This window comes from Brachionichthys hirsutus, chromosome 3, assembly GCF_040956055.1.
Source record: "Brachionichthys hirsutus isolate HB-005 chromosome 3, CSIRO-AGI_Bhir_v1, whole genome shotgun sequence".
Lineage (NCBI taxonomy): Eukaryota > Metazoa > Chordata > Actinopteri > Lophiiformes > Brachionichthyidae > Brachionichthys > Brachionichthys hirsutus.
The window spans coordinates 214,439-231,195 of NC_090899.1; the positions used below are offsets into that span (position 1 = coordinate 214,439).

The window sequence follows — 16,757 nt, forward strand, 5'->3', positions numbered from 1 at the left end:
ATACATGTACACACGAGTCACGGCCCCCGCATACATGTACACACGAGTCACGGCCCCCACATACCGGTACATCGTGTGTGTTTGTTCGAGGTCTTTGTACTGATTCATATGACAAAGAAGTTCTTCTTCCTCCAGCCGGACCTGGATCCACAAGAACCTCCCAATAACCCCCCCCCCCCCCACTGAAGGGTGGTGATTCGGACACCTTGTGGTTGGTTCTGCTGGTGGAGTGGACTGTGGTACTGCTGGGTTCTGCCGGTGGTGTGGTGGACTGAAACCAGGTCACTTCCTGTCCTTCTTAATCTGCTCTAATCTGAGTTAATCTGATCCTCGGTCTCGGTCCGTTCCGACCCGGCGGCTCCAGGAGGATTTCTGGTGCTGCCGGTCCACAAGCACTGATGGATCTGGATTCTGGACGGCAGGGTCACGGGGCGCTGCTGCTACGGTGTGGAGCTCTTCTGGGAGCGGCGCTGTTCTGTAAGATTCTGATTTATAGATCGGTAGTTCATAGAAACATCTAATCAACTGGAGACGTGGATTATTGATCCGTTCACGACAACAGAACCCTTTTAGCATTTTCACCACCGGCAGATTCTTTGCCAGGGTTTTTATTCAGGCGTGATGAAAGACAGCATGGATCCAAATTTGATCCGGATTCACCACATTCAAATTCCCAGATAATGCAACGGCAGCTGACTGCTAACGACTATGAGATGCTAACTGCTAATAGCTGCTAACGACTATGAGATGCTAACTGCTAATAGCTGCTAACGACTATGAGATGCTAACTGCTAATAAATGCGAACGACTATGAGATGCTAACTGCCAATAGCTGCTAACGACTATGAGATGCTAACTCCCAATAGCTGCTAACGACTATGAGATGCTAACTGCCAATAGCTGCTAACGACTATGAGATGCTAACTGCTAATAACTGCTAACGACTATGAGATGCTAACTGCTAATAGCTGCTAACGACTACTAGCCACTGATTGCAACTGTCGCTGTTGGAACATATTGTATTGATCTATAAGAATTACAAATATGTTTAGAATAGTCCCGTGTGCGCGTGTGCGTGTGTGTGTGTGTGTGCGTGTGCGTGTGCGCGTGCGCGTGCGTGTGCGTGTGCGTGTGCACAGGCACGGCCGTGTTGCGGCGGTGGATTGCAGGTGGAGTGTGTCGCTGTTCGGTTCGAATGGATGGAAAAACGGTTGTGATCACCGGATCAAACAGCGGCATCGGCAAAGAGACCGGCAGAGACCTGGCTGCCAGAGGTCCGTGAGCCAACCTTAGAACCTGAACAACACTAGAACCTGAATAACCCTAGAACCTGACCAACCCTAGAACCTGAACAACACTAGAACCTGAATAACCCTAGAACCTGAACAACCCTAGAACCTGAACAACACTAGAACCTGAACAAACCCTAGAACCTGAACAATCCTAGAACCTGAACAAACCCTAGAACCTGAACAACCCTAGAACCTGAACAACCTTAGAAGCTGGACAACCCTAGAACCTGAACAACCCTCGAACCTGAGTAACCCAAGAACCTGAACAACCCTAGAACCTGAACGACCCTAGAACCTGAACAAACCCTAGAACCTGAACAACCATAGAACTTGAATAACCCTAGAACCTGAACAACCCTAGAACCTGAACAACCTTAGAACCTGAACAACCTTAGAACCTGGACAACCCTAGAACCTGAACAACCTTAGAACCTGTACAACCCAGGAACCTGAACAACCCTAGAACCTGAACAACCTTAGAACCTGAACAACCTTAGAAGCTGGACAACCCTAGAACCTGAACAACCCTCGAACCTGAATAACCCAAGAACCTGAACAATAGAACCTGAATAACCCTAGAACCTGAATACCACTAGAACCTGAACAGCCCTAGAACCTCAAGAACCCTAGAACCTGAATAACCCTAGAACCTGAACAACCATAGAACTTGAATAACCCTAGAACCTGAACAACCCTAGAACCTGAACAACCTTAGAACCTGAACAACCTTAGAACCTGGACAACCCTAGAACCTGAACAACCTTAGAACCTGTACAACCCAAGAACCTGAACAACCCTAGAACCTGAACAACCCTAGAACCTGAACAACCCTAGAACCTGAATAACCCTAGAACCTGAGGTCCTAAGGTTTTCTTCATCCTGCTCCGTTAAATGTGTATGTTTTTGTTTGTTTCTTGCTGTTTTATCTTTTATCTATCTATATTTAAGTGTATTGATCGGTCACCGGCTGTGCTGGGTTTGTAGTTTGAGGGACCATGAGTAGTTGAGGTGTGTTTGATTCGTTGCAGGAGCGCGGGTCATTCTGGCATGCAGGGACCTGAGGCGGGCGGAGCAGGCAGCAGAGGAGATCCGCCGGTCTACAGGGAACCAGAACGTGGTGGTCAGACACCTGGACCTGGCCTCCCTTTACTCCGTCAGACAGTTTGCTAAAGACTTTCTGGACAGTGAAGACAGACTGGACGTGCTCATCAATAATGCAGGTGAGTTTAGCAGTCTGCTGCTCACCTGTCCGTCTGTTTACCCACGCTCAGCTCAACACCTGTCCACACAGGTGTGATGATGTGTCCAAAATGGCTGACAGAGGACGGCTTTGAGACTCAACTGGGTGTCAATCATCTGGGTCACTTCCTGCTGACAAACCTGCTGGTGCCCAAGCTGAAAAGCTCCGCCCCCAGCCGAGTGGTGACGGTGTCGTCCATCGCCCACTGGGGGGGTATGACCTGTGGGTGGTGATGTGTCTCTGTGGGGGCGGAGGGTTTGGTTCAGGTTCTGTTCCTTGCTCAGGTCGGATCCACCTTGACGACCTGTTCTTCAACCGGAGGCGCTACAGTCCTCTGGAGAGCTACAGGCAGAGCAAACTGGCCAACGTCCTGTTTGCAAAAGAACTGGCCCGTCGGCTCAGAGGTACCAGAACCAATCAGAGACATGCAGTGCTGCTCCGGTTACCCTGGTCCTCACCTCTGTGTCCTCCACAGGTTCCGGTGTATCGTCATTCTGTCTCCACCCGGGTGTGATCCGGACCCAGTTGGGTCGTCATGTCCACAGCTGGGTCCCCCTGCTGGGGATCCTGCTGAGCCTCCCGTCCCTGCTCCTCATGAAGACCCCTTCTCAGGGGAGCCAGACGAGTGTTTACTGCGCTGTGAGGCCGGGCCTGGAGGAACGATCCGGATGCTACTTCAGGTAGACGAGAGGAAGGGGAGGAGTTATAATGTCTTCAGGTATACATGTCTGGAAAGGAGGTGAAGAATCGTGTGCAGGCAGGCTGGGATGGGGGGGGGGGTTAGGGAGGGAACAGGACTAGAGGACGGCCCAGGAGAAGACACGTGGACGTAGTGAGGGGGACGATGCAAAGGACAGGGTGAAGAGGAGACAGTTGGGTTGCTGTGGCGACCCCTCAGGGGACAAGGAGAAAGTCCAGCAGTAGATGTCAAATCGAGATCTCATTTCATCAGGAAATAAGCCCCGCCTCTTTGTTCCCGGTGTTTTACTGAGGAATGCGTCGCTGCTCGCTGTGATGTCACAGATGTCAAAGCGCCATCGGCTTTGTGTGGAGCGACCAACGTGCGGTTATTTTGTTATGACATCATCAGGAGGGTTTGTTATTGGTTGATGAATTTGAGCGTTAGCTTCTGTGTATCGTCTGTGTTAGCGTCTGTGTTAGCTTCTGTGTATCGTCTGTGTTAGCATCTGTGTTAGCTTCTGTGTTAGCTTCTGTGTTAGCGTCTGTGTATCGTCTGTGTTAGCGTCTGTGTATCGTCTGTGTTAGCTTCTGTGTATCGTCTGTGTTAGCGTCTGTGTTAGCTTCTGTGTTAGCGTCTGTGTATCGTCTGTGTTAGCGTCTGTGTATCGTCTGTGTTAGCTTCTGTCTGAGTTACAATAAAAGGAAACTGACAAAAACACGGGTTTGTTTTCAGCGACTGTGCTGAGAAGGAAGTGTCTCCGGAGGGGCGGGACAACGCCGTGGCGAGGAGGCTGTGGGAGGAGAGCGCCCGATTGGTTGAATTAAAGGAGACATGCTGATCGCTGACCTTCATGTTCCCGCCGTGTTTTCTCCATGTTTTTTCCGTGTTTTCTCCATGTTTTTTCCGTGTTTTCTCCATGTTCCCTCCGTGTTCTCTCTGTATTCCGTGTTTCCAGTGTTTAATGTTTTAGAGACGTGACGTTTAGGGACACATTTGTACTTTTTTCCAATAAAGACTGACTTTCATTTGTTGTTGTGGTTCCTGATCACCAGTAACCTATTAGTAAGATCTGGCAGGGGATTGGTTGTTCTCCTGACGCAAGGCTATGCGGATTACTTCCGCGTCAATAATTGAGAGAAACGACAGCCCATGCGCTCAGCAGGAGGGAGGAGTCAGGGATCAACTTTCTGGAATGGGACCCTGCAACAACAATCACCACAACAACAACAACAACAGCGACAACAATAATAACCGCAACCAGAGCAACAACAACAACAACAATAACCGCAACCAGAACAACAACCATAGCAACAACAATCACCACAACAACAACAGCGACAACAATAATAACTGCAACCAGAGCAACAACAACAACAACAATAACCGCAACCAGAACAACAACCATAGCAACAACAATCACCACAACAATAATAACCGCAACCAGAGCAACAACAACCACCACAACAACAATAACCGCAACCAGAACAACAACCATAGCAACAACAATCACCACAACAACAACAGTGACAACAATAATAACCGCAACCAGAGCAACAACAACCACCACAACAATAACCGCAACCAGAACAACAACCATAGCAACAACAATCACCACAACAACAGCGACAAAAAATAATAACCGCAGCCAGAACAAAAACCATAGCAACAACAATCACCACAACAACAACAATAACAGCAACAACAATAATTACCGCAACCAGAGCAACAACAACCACAACAACAACAATAACCGCAACCAGAACAACAACCATAGCAACAACAATCACCACAACAACAACAGTGACAACAATAATAACCGCAACCAGAGCAACAACAACCACAACAACAATAACCGCAACCAGAACAACAACCATAGCAACAACAATCACCACAACAACAACAGTGACAACAATAATAACCGCAACCAGAGCAACAACAACCACCACAACAATAACCGCAACCAGAACAACAACCATAGCAACAACAATCACCACAACAACAGCGACAAAAAATAATAACCGCAGCCAGAACAAAAACCATAGCAACAACAATCACCACAACAACAACAATAACAGCAACAACAATAATTACCGCAACCAGAGCAACAACAACCACAACAATAACAACCAGAGCAACAACAATAACAACAACCACAAAAATAAGAGCTACAACAATAATAACAGCAACTAGAGCAACAACAATAACAACAACAACAACAACCACAACAATAACAACCATAACAACAATCTGAATCTGATCCTGGATCATTTTTGTTTCAGTGACTTTGGTGTATTTGTACTCCAGTACTCCTTATTTTACTTCATTGTGTTTAACAGAGAAACAGCAAGACGACGTCAGCCTGAGGGGGCAGTGAACGTACACCAGTACCAGTACCGCTCTGTGCGGATTACAGTACAAGTACATACAAATCCTCAGTTACTGATCATGCTTGTGTTCTGAGACTTGGTCCAGTCTCCGCCTGCAGGGGGCGCGCTGGCTGCCCAGCGGGGAGTCCGGCGGAGGAGGAACCGGACACCGGCGGAGCAGAGGCGCCGGCTCCGCCCCTCTGTCACCGGGTGGACTCCTGCGTTACCGTGGAGCCCAGCGGCAGCCGGACGGCCGGACGGCCGCCAGCATGAGGAGGAACTCCGGGAAAAGAGTGAGTGTCGGAGGAGGAACCGGAACAAACGGAACAAACGGAACAAACGGAACGCTCAGGATGAGTTTCAGGCCTTTTATGGATCAGAAAATACAAGATTGAAAGATTATTACTCATTTAACGCCTCTCTAGTGGCCCCAGGGTAGCTGCGTCTGCCCCGGGGTAGCTGCGTCTGCCCCGGGGTAGCTGCGTCTGCCCCAGGGTAACTGCATCTGCCCCAGGGTAACTGTATCTGAGTGATTGAACGATGCACAATGTAAAGCGTCTTTGAGTTTCTATAAAACCGATACATTATTATTATTATTATTATTATTATTATTATTAATACAAATAATCAAATGGAGATCAAAAGCAGAAAACCAGTCTGTTGTATTTCTGCATATACTTGTAGTACTAGTACTTCCTCTACTAGAACTCAAGAGAACCGGTGCAGAGAACGTCCTGGTAGAACATTTATTTGCAACAGATTTTTCAGGTGAGAATAAACTGATTGTAATCATTGATTAGAATCAATAATTGATGATGTAAGTCAGCCAACCAATCAGATCACAGCTGGTGATGACTTTAAGCCGGTCACCTGACCTGACAGCTTCCTGTTTCCTGTTTGTTGCGTTCAGGGCCCGCTGGACTCGACGCTGCAGGCCGATAAGCTCGGCTGGATCCGGAAGTTCTGCGGGAAAGGGGTCTTCAGAGAGATCTGGAAGAACCGCTTCGTGGTTCTGAGGGGAGACCAGCTGTTCATCTGTGAGAAAGAGGTGATTGATCACCGATTTATTACTGATTTATTACTGATCGGCTGCAGAGCCGGATCTGACTGGGTTCTCTTCATGAAGCATCATCACCATGGTAACGACGCGTTTGTCTACAGGTGCGAAATCGTCTCGCGGGTCGGTTCTACTGAGAACGACTGAGTTAAATCAATAATCATTCATGTCAGTAAATCTGAATCATTGCTAGAAGCCGTTTGATGTCAGGAGAACATCGGATCACTCGTGGGTTCTGCTCGTTCTGCTGTCTTTGGATTCCGTCTGGAAACAGAAGCTTCTGCTCCGGCTACAGCGCCGTTCTGCTGGAATCGGGTTTCAGTCGGATCCAAAGACAGAGCTCAGGTTTCACTGTGGGTCAAACACAGAGGACGACTCATCACAGAACATCCCCGTAGAACCTTTATCTGTCACAGAACGTTCCCGTAGAACCTTTATCTGTCACAGAACATCCCCGTAGAACCTGTATCTGTCACAGAACGTCCCCGTAGAACCTGTATCTGTCACAGAACCTCCCCGTAGAACCTGTATCTGTCACAGAACATCCCCGTAGAACCTTTATGTCACAGAATGTCCCCGTAGAACCTTTAACTGTCACAGAACATCATTGTAGAACCTTTATCTGTCACAGAACGTCCCCGTAGAACCTGTATCTGTCACAGAACATCCCCGTAGAACCTGTATCTGTCACAGAACATCCCCGTAGAACCTGTATCTGTCACAGAACATCCCCGTAGAACCTTTATGTCACAGAATGTCCCCGTAGAACCTGTATCTGTCACAGAACATTCCCGTAGAACCTTTATCTGTCACAGAACATCCCCGTAGAACCTGTATCTGTCACAGAACATCCCCGTAGAACCTGTATCTGTCACAGAACATTCCCGTAGAACCTTTATCTGTCACAGAACATCCCCGTAGAACCTGTATCTGTCACAGAACGTTCCCGTAGAACCTTTATCTGTCACAGAACATCCCCGTAGAACCTTTATGTCACAGAATGTCCCCGTAGAACCTGTATTTGTCACAGAACATCATTGTAGAACCTTTAACTGTCACAGAACGTTCCCGTAGAACCTTTATCTGTCACAGAACATCCCCGTAGAACCTTTATGTCACAGAATGTCCCCGTAGAACCTTTAACTGTCACAGAACATCATTGTAGAACCTTTATCTGTCACAGAACGTCCCCGTAGAACCTTTATGTCACAGAATGTCCCCGTAGAACCTGTATCTGTCACAGAACATCATTGTAGAACCTTTAACTGTCACAGAACATCATTGTAGAACCTTTAACTGTCACAGAACATTATTGTAGAACCTTTATCTGTCACAGAACGTCCCCGTAGAACCTTTAACTGTCACAGAACTGCAGGGCGTTTCAGGAGGTCAGCCTGGATCCACGTAATGTACTAAGGTTACCGACCCAGCTGAGGGTGACCTCTGACCTTCACCTGTGTGTTCTCAGGTGAAGGAACCGGGCTGGGCCGACGAGGTGATGGACCTGCTGGACTTCGAGCGCTGCGAGGAGGTGAAGAAGAACAAGAGTCGCAGCAAAAAGAACCACAGCAGGTTCAGACTGTGCAGCACACCTGAGACCACGGTACACCTGTCTGTCTCTCTGTACACCCGTCTGTCTCTCTGTACACCCGTCTGTCTCTCTGTAGACCCGTCTGTCTCTCTGTACACCCGTCTGTCTCTCTGTACACCCGTCTGTCTCTCTGTACACCCGTCTGTCTCTCTGTACACCCGTCTGTCTCTCTGTAGACCTGTCTGTCTCTCTGTACACCCGTCTGTCTCTCTGTACACCCGTCTGTCTCTCTGTACACCCGTCTGTCTCTCTGTAGACCTGTCTGTCTCTCTGTACACCCGTCTGTCTCTCTGTAGACCTGTCTGTCTCTCTGTACACCCGTCTGTCTCTCTGTAGACCCGTCTGTCTCTCTGTACACCCGTCTGTCTCTCTGTAGACCTGTCTGTCTCTCTGTACACCCGTCTGTCTCTCTGTACACCCGTCTGTTTCTCTGTACACCCGTCTGTCTCTCTGTACACCCGTCTGTCTCTCTGTAGACCCGTCTGTCTCTCTGTAGACCCGTCTGTCTCTCTGTACACCCGTCTGTCTCTCTGTACACCCGTCTGTCTCTCTGTACACCCGTCTGTCTCTCTGTAGACCCGTCTGTCTCTCTGTACACCCGTCTGTCTCTCTGTAGACCCGTCTGTCTCTCTGTACACCCGTCTGTCTCTCTGTAGACCCGTCTGTCTCTCTGTAGACCTGTCTGTCTCTCTGTACACCCGTCTGTCTCTCTGTACACCCGTCTGTCTCTCTGTACACCCGTCTGTCTCTCTGTACACCCGTCTGTCTCTCTGTACACCCGTCTGTCTCTCTGTACACCCGTCTGTCTCTCTGTAGACCCGTCTGTCTCTCTGTACACCCGTCTGTCTCTCTGTACACCCGTCTGTCTCTCTGTACACCCGTCTGTCTCTCTGTACACCCGTCTGTCTCTCTGTAGACCCGTCTGTCTCTCTGTACACCCGTCTGTCTCTCTGTACACCTGTCTGTCTCTCTGTACACCCGTCTGTCTCTCTGTACACCCGTCTGTCTCTCTGTACACCTGTCTGTCTCTCTGTACACCTGTCTGTTTCTCTGTGCACATGCAGCAGGGCATCCCACAAATACCCAGAATGCTTTGGGGGTATTGTGTTTCCTGCAGCTCCTATTACACCTTGACCTGCAGGCAGGACAGTCTAAAATGTGGCGTCCAATCATGATCCTCGCTTTCCATCTGTCCCCAGCGCTACTTCCTGATGCTAGCGTTAGCGCATGAAGGGGCTAATTTGAGGTTTAGGGTTTGCATATTTCCCATATTGATCCTTCTCTTTTATCTTGCACTTAATTGTTCACTTTAAATGAAGAAATTATATTTTTAGTCTTTATAGATTCTTTTATTGGTGATACAGGTACGTGATTGATGATGATGCTCAATTTCAATAATTATAGTATAAATTAAGGATATACTTTATATACATTAATGAGTGGGTTAGCGTTAGCATTTAGACCAGTTAGTGGCTAGCTGTCCCAGCGCCCCGTCCATTTGGGCTGGATGCAACCCGACACCGGGAGGCTGGGGGTGGAGGGAGGGGTCTCGGACACAAAGACATCACGCAGATCCTCCGTTGGGGTTCTGTTGCAGGTCCAGAACCTGGTCTTCCTAGCTGTCAGTCCAGAGGACAAAGAGTCCTGGATCACGGTCCTGAACGCAGCCATCTCTGGAGCTAGGAACAGAGTCCTGGATCAGGTACGGACTTCATTTGAGACTCTCTAGAGTCGGCAGGTGAGCTGGGCGTGGCCTGCCTGCTTTTGTTTAAAACTGTCCAGATTCTGTTTTTTACATTAAATCATCAAACGGATGTGAGTGATGTGATTATTGATCGTTCTGATTGGAGGGATGACGTGGGCAGGTCAGACTTCTTCTTCTGTGGTTATACCTGTCCCACTCCATGTGTTGCTTCCAGGTGATGGTCCAACATTCCCAGCTGTTCCATCCAACGCAACACCGAGCGAAGATCCCCCACAACAGACGAGCGCCGACCAGAGGTCACCTGCTGGTCAGTCTGAACCCTCCTCTTCATCACCTCCTCTTCATCACCTCCTGTCTCGGTGTCGGAGGCAACCCTGAATGCACCTCTGGATCAATAACATTGATCAACAAACAATAATAAATTATACACGACCAACAGATTTCAGACCTTAGATCCAGACGTGGGAACCTTAGATCCAGACGTGGAACCTTAGATCCAGACGTGGGAACCTTAGATCCAGACGTGGAACCTTAGATCCAGATGTGGAACCTTAGATCCAGACGTGGAACCTTAGATCCAGACGTGGAACCTTAGATCCAGACGTGGGAACCTTAGATCCAGATGTGGAACCTCAGATCCAGACGTGGGAACCTTAGATCCAGATGTGGAACCTTAGATCCAGACGTGGAACCTTAGATCCAGACGTGGAACCTTAGATCCAGACGTGGAACCTTAGATCCAGACGTGGAACCTTAGATCCAGACGTGGGAACCTTAGATCCAGACGTGGAACCTTAGATCCAGACGTGGGAACCTTAGATCCAGACGTGGAACCTTAGATCCAGACGTGGGAACCTTAGATCCAGACGTGGAACCTTAGATCCAGACGTGGAACCTTAGAACAAGCTCACCTGGTCTGATATCGGACCTTCTCAGTTCCTCCTGCTCTTCATCCCCAGGCCTCCTCCTCCTCCTCCTCCTCAGACGGGACAGTGACTCTGGATCCGGTCCAAGAACAGCGCCCTCTGTGGCCTCAGGGAGTCCATCACTGTGATGCCTTCATGGTCAATGTGGACCAACCTCTGTCCCACCTCAGCTCCACCTGCCCCAGGTGTACGGTGGAGGACGAGGTTCTGAAGCAGTCACAGAGCCCGGCTGCTCCTGGACCGGGTCCACCGTCCCCGGGTCCGGCCAGCAGGGCGGCGGCCGTCTCCCGACTGGAACAGCTGATCAGCCAGAGGCTGCAGAGAACGGAACAGCTGCTGGGGGAGGGTCAGGGGTCGATGGGCGGGGCTCCAGCTGAGGCCGACAGGCTCCTGAAGGAGGCGGGGGCGGCGTGGATCCAGGCCCACCAGGTGCTGAAGGAGGTGAAGGAGCTGATGGCGTTGTACCAACAACTGGACTGCGCCGCATCACACTAAACCCAGAACCGGACCCCGGAGACCTGCTCCTCAGGGTCTACGTGCAGGTCCGACCCCGCCCCGCCAGAGGCCCGGTACCGGCGGTCTTTGGCAGAGCCCACGATTAAACCGGTGACGTCCAACCAATCACCTTTGAGCTTATGACATCACTGAGATCACCGAGACTTCCACCCAGACTCGGACCGGAACCCGAAGACTCGGACCGGAACCCGAAGACTCGGACCGGAACCCGAAGACTCGGTCCGGGCCGGAACCCGAAGACTCGGACCGGAACCGGAAGACTCGGTCCGGGCCGGAACCCGAAGACTCGGACCGGAACCGGAAGACTCGGGCCGGAACCCAGACTCGGGCCGGAACCCAAAGACACAGAAGACGTGGGTTTATGACACGGTCAGGGGGACGTTTGGTTCTCTTGCCATCGATCAGGGTCACAGCGAGCCCCGGTACCGACCCCCCCCCCCCCCCCCCCCCCCTGGAGACGAGACCAGCAGAAATCAATAGTCCGGCTTTATTGATTATTGTCTGTTCTGCGTCGTCAATAAACACAAATCGGTGTTAATGATGACTATTTATTATAAACAGCTGCTTCATCTATCCCAGCTGAGGGGCGGGGCACAGGGAGAAAACCCCATTCTGGATCAGAACCAGACCCCCCCCCCCCCCCCGACGTTCTGAAGCTCCATCGACTGTAACGTTAAACATTTCAAAGTGGTCCAGGATCTGTTCTGGATCAGAACCATCATCGGTTCCTGGAGATCTGTCCAGAACCTTTTGAGTTAACTTGCCGACAGACGGCTGGACGGCGCCCCCCGGAGGCAACAAACGGAATGGGGGCGGGCTGGTCATGAGCCGATGAACAGCGCCACCATCCTCACGTCAGTCCAGGTGACGAAGCTTACGTCCTCCACCGACCCGGTCCGACCCGGTCCGACCCGGCGCCGTTCTGTTGGACTGACTGAGAGGAAACGTTGAGGATTCAGCCGTTTTATTGAAAAACAACAAAGACGGGAATAAAAAACTACAAGTCAGGAAGAAAGCCCGGTCCGAGCGGAACCAGAGTCCACCCGGTCCGAGCGGAACCAGAGTCCACCCGGTGCGAGCGGAACCAGAGTCCACCCGGTCCGAGCGGAACCAGAGTCCACCCGGTCCAAGCGGAACCAGAGTCCATTTCACGTCCGTTCAGGCAGACGAGACCGGATCCAGGGATCGACCCCAGAGCCGCAGACCCACAGCCTGGAATAAGAACGTAGCTGCCGAGAATCATGGGAATTGTAGTTTGTAGCGGCCAGATGGACGTTTCTCCTCCTCAGACCAGACGCTCATTTCAGGGTCGCGTTGAGACGACTATAAAATTATTCTAAAAACCCGAACGCAAAAACCAACAAAGATGGCGGCTCCTAGCAGCCGACGATGTTCTGGTCCGCCGGTTTAGATCTACGATATGAGCTGCAGCGCCACCAAAAGGCCATTTGGGTTGATGCAGCACCAGCATCTCACAAACTCCAGGTCCAGACCTAAACGAGCTAAACGGTTTAGCCACAGTTTGCTGCTAACTGCTAGCTATTGCTAAGACCTGATGCTAAGGGGGCTGCCGCCGCTAACTGCGCTAACGGGGAGCGGCGGACGCAGCCCATCACCATGGAAACAATCTATGAAGATGGATCGGAGGTTTGTTGGCAATGCATTTTATTGATTACTACCAAACGCGTTTGAGTACATAGATGTACTGCAGTACCTCAGATGTACTCTGTGGCACTGATTTTGTTTCGGGGCGTGTCTGATCAACTGATTACATCATCAGTTACATGATGACATCACTAGTTTGGGCCTGAACTCGTCATTGTATTTCCTGTGGGTCTGCAGCTCTGAGGCAGCACCTGGCCGAGGGGGGGGGCGGGGCTACAGTGCAGGTGATCATTCATCGTCGTCGTCGTCGTCACCTTCATCGTCTGCGTCTCTCTTCCTCTTCTCCCCACAAACAGCTGCAGCTTCCAGGTCTGACAGACAGAAGATTTCAAATTAAAAGACAGACAAGTTAGAGATTTTCAGAATAAAAGTCACAATGATAAAGCCAACAAACCTCCATCATCTTCCTCCTCCTCGTCCTCCTCCTCCACTTCTTCCACATAGTCCCCATCGTCATCTTCATCCTGAGACGGAGAACGAACCTGCTGACTTTAAGCCGCCTGCACCAGCCGTTCATGCGTCGCCTGCTGCAGACTCACCTGAATCCCCTCCTTCATCAGGTACGACAGCCCAACCTCACACTCATCGCCTTCCTCGTCATCCTCCTCCTCATCTTCCTCTTCATCCTCCTCATCCTCCTCATCTCCAGGTGGACCTGCTTCATCGTCATCATCTGCAGCAAAACCTCAGCTGAACGTTCCACCTCAGGTCACGACTCGAAGCTAGCATCATTAGCATGTTAGCACAGACTGTAATAACGGACATATTAGCCAGTAGAGATAGCGTTTAGCTGCATATTAGCCAGTAGAGATAGCGTTTAGCTGCATATTAGCCAGTAGAGATAGCTTTTAGCTGCATATTAGCCAGTAGAGATAGCGTTTAGCTGCATATTAGCCAGTAGAGATAGCGTTTAGCTGCATATTAGCCAGTAGAGATAGCTTTTAGCTGCATATTAGCCAGTAGAGATAGCTTTTAGCTGCATATTAGCCAGTAGAGATAGCTTTTAGCTGCATATTAGCCAGTAGAGATAGCGTTTAGCTGCATATTAGCCAGTAGAGATAGCGTTTAGCTGCATATTAGCCAGTAGAGATAGCGTTGAGCTGCATATTAGCCAGTAGATAGCTTTTAGCTGCATATTAGCCAGTAGAGATAGCGTTTAGCTGCATATTAGCCAGTAGAGATAGCGTTTAGCTGCGTATTAGCCAGTAGAGATAGCTTTTAGCTGCATATTAGCCAGTAGAGATAGCTTTTAGCTGCGTATTAGCCAGTAGAGATAGCGTTTAGCTGCATATTAGCCAGTAGAGATAGCCTTTAGCTGCGTATTAGCCAGTAGAGATAGCGTTTAGCTGCATATTAGCCAGTAGAGATAGCCTTTAGCTGCGTATTAGCCAGTAGATATAGCGTTTAGCTGCATATTAGCCAGTAGAGATAGCCTTTAGCTGCATATTAGCCAGTAGAGATAGCGTTTAGCTGCATATTAGCCGGTAGAGATAGCGTTTAGCTGCATATTAGCCAGTAGAGATAGCCTTTAGCTGCGTATTAGCCAGTAGATATAGCGTTTAGCTGCGTATTAGCCAGTAGAGATAGCGTTTAGCTGCATATTAGCCAGTAGAGATAGCGTTTAGCTGCATATTAGCCAGTAGAGATAGCCTTTAGCTGCGTATTAGCCAGTAGATATAGCGTTTAGCTGCGTATTAGCCAGTAGAGATAGCTTTTAGCTGCATATTAGCCAGTAGAGATAGCTTTTAGCTGCGTATTAGCCAGTAGAGATACTGGCAACATCAATATATCCATTAATGATCAATCATAATGTTTTACATACATGTATGATGTCACTGATATTGACGACATCAGCACCTCCTTTGTCCCTGCTGATGTGAAGGGGGCGGGGCCTCACCATTGTCCGCTCCAGACTCGGGGACCTCGTTGTCCTCCTGGTCGTAGCCGTCCAGATACGTGAGCTGGGGCAGCAGCTCGAAGACGCCGTCTCGGTAGTCGTCCATCGTGGACACCTCGCAGCTGTACAGGTCCAGACTCGTCAGGTTCTTCAGGTTCTGCTGCAGAACGCAGGCGGAGCACACGCGTTCAGGGTTCTGGTTCTGCTCAGGATCAGAACCAGCGTCGGGAGCATACGAGCTAACGCATTAGCAGCAGAGAGGGGAGGGAAGACGACGGACCAATCCGCTTCACTCGTACTGCGATGACATCACAGGGCTCACCAGGACCTCCACGGCGCTCAGCCCTTTGATCTTGTTCCCGCTCAGGTTCAGGTGGGTCAGGTTGGGACACTTCTCCGCCAGCGTGTCCAGCCCCCCAGAGATGGAGTTATCGCTGGCCTCCAGCTGCGGGCGGGGCCAGGGGGGGTCAGCAGGAGCACAGAGGAGCAGTGCATTGTGGGAGGGGGCGGGGGCGGGGGCGGGGCACGCACCTTGCGCAGCTTGGGCAGCGGGGGCAGCTTGGCGAGGGACCCGAGGCCGGCGTTCACCAGGCTGAGGACCTCCAGCGCCGTGAAGTCGTCCGTCAGGCCGTCCAGCTCGCCGTCGCCGGGGCAACAGTCGTCCAGCACCAGCTCCACCACCTGCCCCCCCCCCCCAAGAGAGCAGGTGAGCGCTAGAGGGGGTCAGAACCCGGAACCCGGGCAGGAAGGCGGCTCCTCACTGGGGGCTCCTCACTGGGGGGGGTCCTCACTGGGGGCTCCTCAGTAAGGACCCCCCCCCCCCCCCCCCCCCCGTGGGAGGATAAAAGGCAGGGTGTGGTATTAAGGCCTCCACTGCAGGACCTACAGCATCGTGGGCCCCCCCCCCCCCAGTGACAGAACGTAGAGACACGCCCCCCCCCCAATTATTTATATGAAAACATAATTAATTATGTTTTCATTTTTACATTAGTAATTCATTTTATGCATAACTTGATATCGTTGTTGATAATAAATTACTTAAAGAAACCGGAAGTCCCATCACAACAAGGCTGGTCTGGATCGGAACCCGGACCGCGACCCGGACCGCGACCCGGACCGCGACCCGGCCCCCCCCAGCGGAGTGGGAGGGAACCACAGCTCTCAACAGCTCCACGTCCACGAAGGGGGGTGCTTGTTGCAGATGGTTCGGACCCGAACAGACCCGAACCGAACCGAGTCTGGTCTGACGCGGAGCCGCTTCCCGAGACGTTCCGAACCCCTCCGAACCCCTCCGAACCCCGCCCAGCTCCACCCAAGCACCGCTGCGCGGTCTCCAGGCTAGCCCGTTAGCTTGTATGCTACCGAAAGGCACGCGCGAAGCCCCGGGGAACGCGCCGGACGCCGCCGGGAACCCGCCGGACGCCGCCGGGGACGTTCTACGGGGAACCCGCCGGACGCCGCCGGGGACGTTCTACGGGGAACCCGCCGGACGCCGCCGGCTACGAACCTCCGCTGGACTCCTGCTCTTCAGCTCCCGCTGAATCCTCGACCTCATGTCCATCCTGGGCCGAACAGAACCAACCGACACCGGGAATAAACGACGGTTCCGCGGAGCGCGCGCTCTCGGTGCTTCCTCCGGTCCGGATGTCAAGCGACAACTAAACCGCCATGTTCGCGCAAGCCACGCCCATTCCCGGTGAATATTAATGCGTATGGTCATTGCTCCTCTTCTATTGGCCCATCTGCCTTTAATCCCGCCCCATCAGGTCATCGAGCAGATTGCGTTCATGCGATTGGTTGGAATAGTGGAGGCGTTGCTT

The 16,757-nt window shown here is 51.1% G+C and overlaps 3 protein-coding genes across 4 annotated transcripts; 2 read left to right on the top strand and 1 right to left on the bottom strand.

Moving 5' to 3' along the window:
- The first annotated feature begins 374 nt into the window (after positions 1–374).
- si:dkey-23o4.6 (retinol dehydrogenase 12) lies at positions 375–4,052 on the top strand. Its single transcript, XM_068756673.1, has 7 exons — positions 375–477; positions 1,140–1,274; positions 2,321–2,512; positions 2,584–2,745; positions 2,817–2,936; positions 3,008–3,212; positions 3,947–4,052. Exons 1-7 carry the CDS (start codon positions 399–401, stop codon positions 4,050–4,052), a joined length of 999 nt encoding a protein of 332 aa, XP_068612774.1. The 5' UTR covers positions 375–398.
- Positions 4,053–5,849: 1,797 nt separating this feature from the next.
- plekho1b (pleckstrin homology domain containing, family O member 1b) lies at positions 5,850–11,354 on the top strand. Its single transcript, XM_068757171.1, has 6 exons — positions 5,850–5,873; positions 6,491–6,628; positions 8,106–8,240; positions 9,826–9,930; positions 10,148–10,240; positions 10,893–11,354. Exons 1-6 carry the CDS (start codon positions 5,850–5,852, stop codon positions 11,352–11,354), a joined length of 957 nt encoding a protein of 318 aa, XP_068613272.1.
- Positions 11,355–12,043: 689 nt separating this feature from the next.
- LOC137912395 (acidic leucine-rich nuclear phosphoprotein 32 family member E-like) lies at positions 12,044–16,619 on the bottom strand. 2 transcript variants are annotated; one of them, XM_068756647.1, is made up of 8 exons: positions 16,445–16,619; positions 15,469–15,618; positions 15,260–15,382; positions 14,938–15,097; positions 13,580–13,713; positions 13,435–13,504; positions 13,295–13,351; positions 12,044–12,309 (listed from the first exon to the last, which is right to left on the bottom strand). In XM_068756647.1, the coding sequence occupies exons 1-8, from the start codon at positions 16,496–16,498 to the stop codon at positions 12,197–12,199; spliced, it is 861 nt and encodes a 286-aa protein (XP_068612748.1). In that variant the 5' UTR covers positions 16,499–16,619; the 3' UTR covers positions 12,044–12,196. The 2 variants fall into 2 exon arrangements, with proteins under 2 accessions (XP_068612748.1, XP_068612747.1); XM_068756646.1 differs by having other exon boundaries at positions 13,435–13,522.
- Between the last annotated feature and the right edge of the window lie 138 nt (positions 16,620–16,757).

Coding starts and splice junctions, on each gene's coding strand:
- si:dkey-23o4.6 (XM_068756673.1), top strand. CDS start 399: ATGGATCTGGATTCTGGACGGCAGGGTCACGGGGCGCTGCTGCTACGG. Junction 478..1,139: donor TCTGGGAGCGGCGCTGTTCT/GTAAGATTCTGA, acceptor GCGTGTGCACAG/GCACGGCCGTGTTGCGGCGG. Junction 2,937..3,007: donor ACTGGCCCGTCGGCTCAGAG/GTACCAGAACCA, acceptor TGTCCTCCACAG/GTTCCGGTGTATCGTCATTC.
- LOC137912395 (XM_068756646.1), bottom strand. CDS start 16,498: ATGGACATGAGGTCGAGGATTCAGCGGGAGCTGAAGAGCAGGAGTCCA. Junction 15,619..16,444: donor AGAGCAGGAGTCCAGCGGAG/GTTCGTAGCCGG, acceptor GGGGGGGGGCAG/GTGGTGGAGCTGGTGCTGGA. Junction 13,352..13,434: donor GGAGGAGGAAGATGATGGAG/GTTTGTTGGCTT, acceptor TCTGTCTGTCAG/ACCTGGAAGCTGCAGCTGTT.
- plekho1b (XM_068757171.1), top strand. CDS start 5,850: ATGAGGAGGAACTCCGGGAAAAGA. Junction 6,629..8,105: donor TGTTCATCTGTGAGAAAGAG/GTGATTGATCAC, acceptor GTGTGTTCTCAG/GTGAAGGAACCGGGCTGGGC. Junction 8,241..9,825: donor GCAGCACACCTGAGACCACG/GTACACCTGTCT, acceptor GTTCTGTTGCAG/GTCCAGAACCTGGTCTTCCT.